Source organism: Hippocampus zosterae, chromosome 11, assembly GCF_025434085.1.
Source record: "Hippocampus zosterae strain Florida chromosome 11, ASM2543408v3, whole genome shotgun sequence".
Lineage (NCBI taxonomy): Eukaryota > Metazoa > Chordata > Actinopteri > Syngnathiformes > Syngnathidae > Hippocampus > Hippocampus zosterae.
In genome coordinates this window covers 22,121,381-22,131,326 of record NC_067461.1, presented here as the reverse complement: position 1 = coordinate 22,131,326, position 9,946 = coordinate 22,121,381, and the positions used below count along the sequence as shown (strand labels likewise).

Genomic DNA, 9,946 nt, shown 5'->3' with positions numbered 1-9,946 from the left:
ATCTTGTGATTTCCTCGCTTGATTTTCTGTTTTGATGCATTATTTTCAATTTTCGTAGTTTCATTGAAGGAATCATAAATTTACGTTTTTTCTAAGGTGGTCATGAACGCCTCTCGAGTCGAACGGAAGGATCGTAGCGCCATCTAGTGGATGCATTGTAGATTGCGCCTCATAATTCAGTGTGTCCAAGATATGAAAAAAAATACAAAATAGACCATTCATTGTAGGTACGCCTCATAATCCAGTGTGCCTTTTACTGCGGAAAATACAGTAATCATGAAGGCTCATCGGGTAATTGTAGCAAACTTTGATTGTCATTTTGATAGGAGGCTAATATAGCTCATATAGATATAGATCTCTCGACAAGCACAGACACGTCTGCGTCCGACTCTGTGCCTTCTCTCCTCTTGTTTGACTCGAGAGGCGTCCAAAGACAGCCTCTGAAAAACAGAAATTAATGATCACTTCAATGACACTAAGAAAAGCGAAAATAATGCACCAAAACAGAAAATCAAGTGAGGAAATCACAAAATAAATTATATGGGGGCATTTGTGAACACACAACTAAGGAATGAATAACAAACACTTCTGAGGCAGTCCAGTCTCCTCCATACATACAGCATGTTTTTCCTTCATTGTAAGTTTTATAGAAGGCTTTTATTTTTTTTGCGGATCCAGACATATTTGTTTTTTTTGGGGGGGGGGGCTTGGTCCTATATGGCTCTTTCAACATTTTGGGTTGCGGACCCCTGCGCTAAACGAAAGACAGTGGTCCCAAAACACACATGATGGATTGGGGTTACCAGGCACACATGACTCGTGGATGAATCTGTTCAATTTGGGGTGAACAACAACACCCCAGCACAGACGACTCCACTTCCTCCTGGTGACCAGGTGCTGACGGGATAGTGTGAGACGATCCATCAGAGGGACAAATGCACCGAAAGCGGCAGGCCCTGACAACATCCCTGGTCGTGTCCTGACAGACCGTGCTGAGTAGCTCATAGAAATCTTGACCGACATCTTCAAGACCTCACTGAGCTAGGCTGTTGTCCCCACAACCACCACCATCATCCTGGTCCCGAACCCCCCCCCCCCCCCCCCCCCCCCCCCCCCCCCACACACACACCCTGGACCCTTACCAGTTCGCATATCGGCCTAATCGATCGACTGAGACACCATCTCCATTGCCCTCCACTCAGCCCTCACCCACCTGGAGACCGAAGACTCACACGTCAGAATGCTCATCGACTTCAGCTCAGCATTCAATATCATCATCCCACAGCGGCTCATCCACAAACTGTACCTCCTGAGGCTCAACACCTCTATGTGTAACTGGCTGCTGGACTTTTTGACGGGGAGGCAACAGATAGTTCGGGTAGTCAGAAATACCTCCAGCACCATCATGATGAACATGGGGGCCCCCCAAGGATGTGTGCTGAGCCCCCTCCTCTTCACTCTTCTGACCCACGACTGCACTCCCTCATCCTGCTCCAACCTCTTCATTAAGTTTGCAGATGACACGCCTGTGGTGGGTCTCATCAACAACAACGATGAGACGATCGACAGGAGTGAGGTGAACAGGCTGGCCTTGTGGTGCAAGGACAACAATCTCCACCTGAATGTGGAAAAAAACGTAGGAAATTGTTGTGGACTTCAGAAGAAAGCACACTCAGCATGCTCTGCTGACCATCGACGGTGCCGCAGAGGAGAGAGTGAGTAGCACCAAGTTCCTTGGTGTGCACATCTCTGAAGATCTGACCTGGAGCCTAAATATTACCACACTGGCCAAAAAAGCCCACCAGCGCCTGTACTTCCTCCGCAAACTGAGGAGAGCAAGAGCCCCGCCCCCCATGATGCAGACATTCTATAGAAGCACCATTGACAGCATCTTGACCAGCTGCATCACCGTATGGTACGGCGCTTGTCCTGCCAAAAGAATCTGCATCACATTGTGAAAGCAGCTGAGAAGATCATTGGTGTCTCTCTTACTCCACTCGCGGCCACTTACAACTCTCATCTGACCCGCCAAGCCACCCAGATCACAAGTGACCCCTCCCACCCGTCTCACAGCCTCTTCGACCTGGTGCCGTGGGGGAGAAGACTGTGATGTCTCCCTGCTAAAACCACCAGGCTCAACAACAGTTTATTCCACCAGGCGGTCAGGAGACTAAACTCCCTCCATGTTCTCTCCCCCCCTGGCCCCAGCCCCATCTACCCCTGACTGCTGCCACAATCGGTGTCCCTCCCCCAGCATCTGACAACCGATTATTGCACTTAAAACAAGTCACTATGAAGATGCAATAATCAGAAGTGCCCTTGGCAACCATCTCGTTACCTCTGCGTCCCGCGTCCTAGACGCATAATTTTCCCGTGGGACGCACAGTTCCAAATAATGTGCGGTTTTGGGACGTAAGAAAATTTCTCAGTCAAAACAAACAAACAAACAAACAAACAAACAAACAAACAAACAAACAAAAAACCTACAGCAGACCTGAGGATTTCACGGTAACTGTCGTTACCGGTAGCGTCGTTTCCGTGGTGTCATTTTGACGGTACCGGAAAATCATTGAACCATAAAAGTCACCGCGCACGAATTGACTGTACGCGATCGAATCTCTCCGGTGTGATCAACGTGATTTCACTGTGCCTGTATGTGTGTTTGTGGTGTAGTGTGCGAGTGTGAGTGTGTTTTTTCTAATTTACTTGCGTTTTGTTATGTTTTCAGTGTTGGAGGGGTCGGGGCGGAACAGATAACAATATGTGGGTTGCTATTTTATTGCGCAAACTGTGGAAACCCGCGGATGAGGGTTTGAGATGGCGGCGAAAAAACTCTACTAATTACAACATTTAAGAAATGGGAATGCCAGTCTGATTTTTCGTATGAATCGTCCGAAGGGCGTATCATTAAACTCACCTGTGACATATGCGCAGTACACGAGAGCGAGACACGACGCAAGGCACGATTACGAGGCTAGTTGGTCATTAGATCTATAAACTAATCGCTATGAAAAATATGATGAAACAGTCTTGGTTATTCTATAATTTACTGGTTGTAGCATGGTAACATTAAGAATAAAACATTCGTCACAAGGTGTAGTAATGCTAATGTTACCTGTTGGTAGAATTTATGATGATGTGTGTTAGATTCTTTCGTCAAATTGATAGTAGATTACACATGCATTGTCTTGGGAAGACGATGCCAAGCCACATCAATACGTACCTGTATTAATGATTACCAGTAAATTAATCTTTGCAGTGTGAGATTGGAAAAAAGACTCAGATTTTGTGGTATGCTGTATTCATGATGCCCCATGAGTATAGTACAACATATTTTGATCCACTTATTTAGTTGAATAAACCTGGAGTACACACCTGCTGATGTAATGTTTATTGTTAATGGATAGTTTTCAAACATTTACAATTGAAACATTATACTTTTGAGTATCAGAATTCTTGATTATGAATATCAGTCAAAATAGAAAAATGGGTTCCCAAGATGAACGTTTACGGAACCCAAAATTAGTTACCGTGGTTTCCCATTGGGTAATCCGACGTCACCGAAAAACGGTTACCGTGAATTTCCGAAATCCTCAGGCCTGCTACTGAATTATTTAAATTTTTGCAGCATTTGTTTATAATTTTATGTGTATGTTGTTGTTTGTGTTATTATCATATGCAATTGAATAAGTAGACCTTTTCATAATTCAAAATTTCAGACTCTCTAAATGCACAATGGGACTCATACTTTTCTGATCAGTGAGTCCCTGGGACTCGCTGGCGGTAAACTGTAAAATTATCATTGCCTTGGTTGTCTGTTGTTGCTATTTGTTTATTTATTTAGTTAACATATTTATTGTCAAGTTGCGAGGTGTTGGTGGACCCCAAAAAGCAGGCAAGAGGGAGGAGCCATGTTAGCAGCCACCAAGGCTGACTGTAAAGTCGATCATTGTGGGCTGCTCCTCCAAACATGGGCTTCCCCCATCGTCCCATGCCACCTCTATAAGACAACCCTCTGTTGCCTCTAAATTCAGTCTGACTGGCCAGGTGTTTGACAGTGAACTAGCCAGTCTAATACTGGGCTGTTGAATTGTCGCTCGGTTTAACTTGGTCTAACATGCTAGTGGCTTTCTGTACCTGTTGCTTCTGCAACTAACTTTACAAATGGCAAAAGAGATGGAATCCTTTGAATACAGTTTTTTTGAAAAGAAAAAAAAGATGTCTGCACCACAGCACGTTCGAGAACACACTCTTTGCAACTAAAATCACTTCCATGCAATTTAGGGAATCTTAAAGTGAAATAATATGATGCTCAGACATAAAATGATCATTAATAATATAAGCTTACACTTCTTTATGTCCATCAAGAGACACTCCTGGGGCCGTTTGACCAAAAAAAAAAAAAAACAAAATCGTTAATTTCATCACAGGGCTTAAAAATTGCTTTAAGAGCAATGAGTCTGCGCATTACAAACTTCACCAAAGTGGTCAAACCCCTGTGGGCCCTTCCAGGTCTACAACTGTGCACTCTTTGTTTCTCGTTTCTTCGATACGCTTTAGGGAAAGTACCACATTGTGCAAAGCACAGGTAATACACATGATCATTTGATCCGTATTTGGTTCATATTACTCCAATTATTTTTTTCCCCACTATCATACTCCTGCAGCATAAATCACAATATTTTCCTTATTCAGTCTAACCTCTTTTTTCGTCCATAATCCGTTCCAGAAGGTTGTTCGAAAACCGAAATTGTTCAAAAACCGAAACCACACTCTTTAAAAAAAAAATAAAAAAATTATTGAACACGTCTGCTCACAATGGAAAGCGACACGAGAAAGCGTCACTTCCTCCGCGTCATTTCCTCATGTAAGGAAGGCGAGAGGAGTCAAGTGGTGCATTCAATGCACTCAGTCTGTTCGAGAACCGAAATTTGTTCGTCATCTGAGGCATAAAAAAAACTCAAAATATTCGGTCGAAAACGGAATTGGTCGAGAACCGAGACGTTCGAAAACCGAGGTTTGACTGTACCTCAATTTATGTGGATGAAAGTGACAGTAAATGAGTCTCGACGAAAGAGTCTAGGATATGTATGTGCAACAGGAATGTATGCAAATTAGAGAGCCCATCTTAAATTCTAGCTGCTACTGACTTTACAATGTCACTTTTTAAATGACTGAAGAAAAGAGCAAATACACACAAACACCTGCTCAAAGAGATTGATTTATTCGTCGGATATGGTTTGAGTGTCCAAGTTGGTTGTACCAGTGTTTTTTACTTTGTAAAGGAGCAATTTTTAACAACTGATTGTTGGCCACCAAGATTCTTTGTGACAGTGAAAAGCATGTTGCAAAGGAACAATGATGAAGGGGGGGTCCTGATTGTCTTAGAAGTTCTTCAAGTCCTTGGCACAAACAAAAGATCGTTGACGACCACACCGTTGATCACTCCAGAATTCACCTGTGAGAATCCATCAATGAACATGTTGCTGGATTGTTGTGGATTTGCTTTGTCATTATTTCATATTCATCAACGACTTTGCAATTCAGGTTTACAACACATGAGAAGATGATTTAAATCAAATATCAACAGAACTCAGAACTACTCATCATATTCCAAAATCAAAGATAAAAAGATGAGCGGATAGATGACATCCTGTATTTCATTAATCATTTGACAATAATTAAGGATAGTGAAACTGCATTCATACCTTGAAAGTTGATCTGTGTACAGTCTGTATTTGTATCCGTTGTTCTTGGCCTGCCAGGACCCCAGTCATCGAAATCAAAATTTGAACCATCGGTCCATAAAAAAGCTCCTTCCTGAAAGACAAAGTCACTTTTTTTGTAATACTGTTGACCCTAAGATAAAGCCAAAGGATTTTCACCAAATGTCCATTCACTTCTCTCGAACAATTTGAATCATACACTGTAACAGGCTCCAGGCTGTGATGTTTAATTCTATCTTTTGCCATTGTAAGGGTGGGAAAAAAATCAACAGAGAAGAAAAGATAAAGACATTATAGTGGCTCAGGAATGAAAGACTGAATAATTGACCAACTTTATGTCCTATCTGTAAATATTTAATAAATGTTAAGCTCGAGGTAAGAACGGCGATACAGCCACAGGGCAAGCAATTGTGCAACCCTGCAGTTGCCTCGGGCAATTTATGGAGTATATGTGATAATATGGGGTGATCATACATTTATTTTGGCTTTACAGCCATAATGAACCTCAGAGGGTATGATGTGGCTCACAACAAGAATGAGCTTGACACTCCTGCAGGGGGAAAATCCATCGTGTCAATTTGTTTGAATGACCCAAGTATCAATATCCTTGGCGATATGAATGTAATGTTGTGAGCAAGGTGGTCATCTGGTTACCATATCCATCTCACAGTACAAATTGTGCACAGGTGTGATTGTGAGCGCGGAAGGTTGTTGGTCTGTGGGCCCTGCGATTGGCTGACAACCAGTTCAGGGTGTACCCTGACTACTGCCCGAAGACAGCCGGAGTGGGCTCCAGCATGACTCTTGTAAGGAGGATAAGCGGAATAGAATATGAGTGTAATGGTGGATGTTTTGAGCAAATCACTGAAAATAAAGGTACACTGAGGCTGAAAATGCAGGTATAATGAGTGATAAATCGTGAGTTTGATTGATCCCCAATAAACAGCCACTGTCTGGCTAAATATATGTATAAATATGAAAATTCATGGATTGTACCTCGACCCGGTCATGTAGTCCAATCCAAGAAAGCTGAAAAGATCCGGCCCCTGCCAGAATCAGTTGTCGGACGACTTGATTTTCCAGATCACTGTGAATGGAAACCAGGTTTCCACCAAGCATGTTGCATACAGTCTAGTGGGAGGAAAACAGGAGTTAAAAAAGTAAATCACAAAGGCAAGAGGCGCAAAATACACGAATTGTATTTTTCAAAAGACCACTGACGTGTGGTGCGTCACAAACACCATACCTCGGCAAGAGCAAAATTTAACTCTTCATTCTGAAAGATTAAACAGCGGTTGTCCAACCGAGTCCAGCCTGGAGGGCAATAGTTGTCTGCAACATATACAACAACAAAGATGTGACCAAAAGACTCGATTAGGAGTTGGTCCCTAACAGAAAGAAGGTTTGCACATTTGAATTTCGATTGATGTCTTTTCTGTAGTCGCACGTTTTTCTCTGGGCGCTCTGGCTTCCTCCCGAAGTGTAAATACACAGCTGTGACATACCATATTGTCTCAGGTACATCATGTCACAGCCTGCATCCGGGATCCGCTCTGGTTTGGTGTTCCCCGGCTTCCATTGCATGTTCTTTCATTTTTCACTCACCTTTTTACCTTAATCAGAGTTTCTTAATAATCCATGTTGATGAATGTAAGCATGTATAGTTGTATGTCTCCAAAGGTTAGCTGTGTGATTGACTAGTTGTCAGTCAAGAGTGCCAAGTCTCACAGTTCAGAATAATCATAAATTCAAACATGTAGTATGCAAGACAGTCACTAACCTCTGTCGAAGACAAAAGCCCACTGTTAGAAAGAATAAAATGACGATAAACCTTTTATCGTGTCAAACACAACAGCTGATGTAGTCAAATACAGTAGGAATTGGACTCATTCATATTAAAATAAGTTCATTTAAGAAAACTTCTGCTCAAACCCTTGAGTGGTTGAAATTTTAGATTGTTGTACTTACAGTTCCAGAGAACAGTCCACTGATGACACACGACAGTAACAAGTGAAGCGCAAATGCCATCTGTTTAATGAGGGGGAAAAACAAACCATTACAATGTCGGATGTCCATTTGTATTCACATTTAATGTTTAATAATTACTGTTCAGTTGAATTTAGACTTCAGTTTAAGATTTTGTGCTGATAAAAGTATCACAATGTACAAGACATTGTACATTGGATGACATCGAAAAGTGTGATGAAGCATTACCTTTGCTGTTGTGAAGCTGATGTTAGGGTTTGGATGATGTTAGGTGTGGTGAGCAATTGAGGACAGCAAAGAAGCAGCTTTTCAATAAGCACAACACTGACAACATTCATTACCTCATTATGATGACGCATGCTGAAATGAGTCTTCATAATTGGCTTCATTATACACCCACAAAACGAAGGCATGTCTCAGGGGAATTGTTTTGGTTAATTACTGTAATTGAATGGGTACATCTTCAACGCACACCTCACATAAAACATGCAGGCAAACTAAATGTGAGAATTCATCGCAATTAGCAAAAACCTTTTTTTAGTTACAACCATACACACTTAACAATAGAGAACAGTCATTCCCGGATTGAGAAGTTAGCACATGAGTCATTTCTACATTCGTAATTGTTTTGGTATGAGCATAGAGGTAAATTTGGTCCAAATGTAACTTGACCAAGGAGATGTAAGAAATTTCTATCTGTAGCAAAAATTATTTGTAGGCGTCGGAAATAATTTTGTACCTTTATGCAAAAAACAAATTTCTCAAAAATATAGACAATTTTATAGCTGTAGAAATGATTGATAACTTGTACATGTGAAAAATAAATTTATTCTTGGTGTGGAAAATTGTAGTTGAAGCAAAATTACATTTGTGGGGAGAGAAATAATTTCGACCTATAAGAATGACAACATATAGTCAAAGAAGTAAGTCGCCACAAGGAGTTACAACTTTATTTTGCTGTTGCTGTACGGAAACGTGACTTATGCCGCAAACATCTCACTACTTGTACAAGTACCAGATTGGCAGCTTTGGGAGTGTTACTTATAAATGTATCCCGCAACAGTTATTCGTTATCGGTTTAAAAAAAAGTAGTTGGTTGTGTAATCCAAGTACCATAATATGAAAGCAAGGTAACTTGAATACTCTTTACTTTTTTACTTGATTTCTCCAATGCCAAATATGCTAACAAAGACAAAATAATAAAATAAATATTGCTACAATGTTTATTTGTATCCAGTGGACCACACGGCACATATTTTAAGATTAAAGATTAAAATTGCACAGCACAACACCAAACAAAATTGTCACAAAAAGAGCATGCATATGTCAATTTCCTACTTTTTGACATCTACCAAACAATCATATATTTGTTCTTTCTGTAACAAAAATTTGCGAGCAGAGATAGATGGACAAAAATGCATCAATTGTTTTTATGAAGGCGGCCTGGTAGTCCAGTGGTTAGCACGTCGGCTTCACAGTGCAGAGGTACCGGGTTCGATTCCAGCTCCGGCCTCCCTGTGTGGAGTTTGCATGTTCTCCCCGGGCCTGCGTGGGTTTTCTCCGGGTGCTCCAGTTTCCTCCCACATTCCCAAAAAAATATGCATGGTAGGCTGATTGAACACTCTAAATTGTCCCTAGGTGTGAGTGTGAGCATGGATGGTTGTTCGTCTATGTGTGCCCTGCGATTGGCTGGCAACCGATTCAGGGTGTCCCCCGCCTACTGCCCGGAGACGGCTGGGATGGGCTCCAGCACCCCCCGCGACCCTAGTGAGGATCAAGCGGTACGGAAGATGAATGAATGAATGAATGTTGTTATGAATAATTTTCTCACCAATTATGTGAAATTCGATAAATTCCCGCGGCACTGGTTGGGAATCACTGCTCTCATGGTTATCGATGGGCTTCTTCTTCGACGCATTGTACCAATGGAGCGCAACACTGCCTCCTGCTGACTGTAGCACCATACATACCAGACTCCACTGTACGTTTTTAAGTCACTTCTCTCTTCAGACATTGCATACATTGCTGAACATCAGGATATGTTTGATAAAATATTGTTATTTGGCAAGAAATAAGTCAAGTCAAGTCAAGTCAACAGTATTTATAGAGCACTTTCAAACAGCCATCGCTGCATACAAAGTGCTGTACATGGAGCGATTTAACATACACAATAAACAGTAAGACGAATCAGTAATAAAGGCGGTAGAATGCACCAAGCAGTAAAATAAAGAACA

The 9,946-nt window shown here is 41.7% G+C and overlaps 1 protein-coding gene across 1 annotated transcript; it reads right to left on the bottom strand.

Moving 5' to 3' along the window:
• Nucleotides 1-5,208: 5,208 nt before the first annotated feature.
• LOC127610718 (galactose-specific lectin nattectin-like) lies at nucleotides 5,209-8,030 on the bottom strand. Its single transcript, XM_052081182.1, has 7 exons — nucleotides 7,941-8,030; nucleotides 7,695-7,754; nucleotides 7,507-7,528; nucleotides 6,973-7,058; nucleotides 6,723-6,857; nucleotides 5,709-5,820; nucleotides 5,209-5,458 (listed from the first exon to the last, which is right to left on the bottom strand). The coding sequence occupies exons 2-7, from the start codon at nucleotides 7,752-7,754 to the stop codon at nucleotides 5,385-5,387; spliced, it is 489 nt and encodes a 162-aa protein (XP_051937142.1). The 5' UTR covers nucleotides 7,941-8,030; the 3' UTR covers nucleotides 5,209-5,384.
• Between the last annotated feature and the right edge of the window lie 1,916 nt (nucleotides 8,031-9,946).

Bases quoted from the DNA above. Each gene is read 5' to 3' on its own strand.
- LOC127610718 (XM_052081182.1), bottom strand. From the start codon at position 7,754: ATGGCATTTGCGCTTCACTTGTTACTGTCGTGTGTCATCAGTGGACTG. The intron at 6,858-6,972 runs GTATGGTGTTTG...TCCTCCCACTAG, and splicing joins TAAATTTTGCTCTTGCCGAG to ACTGTATGCAACATGCTTGG. The intron at 5,821-6,722 runs GTACAATCCATG...TTTGTCTTTCAG, and splicing joins GACTACATGACCGGGTCGAG to GAAGGAGCTTTTTTATGGAC.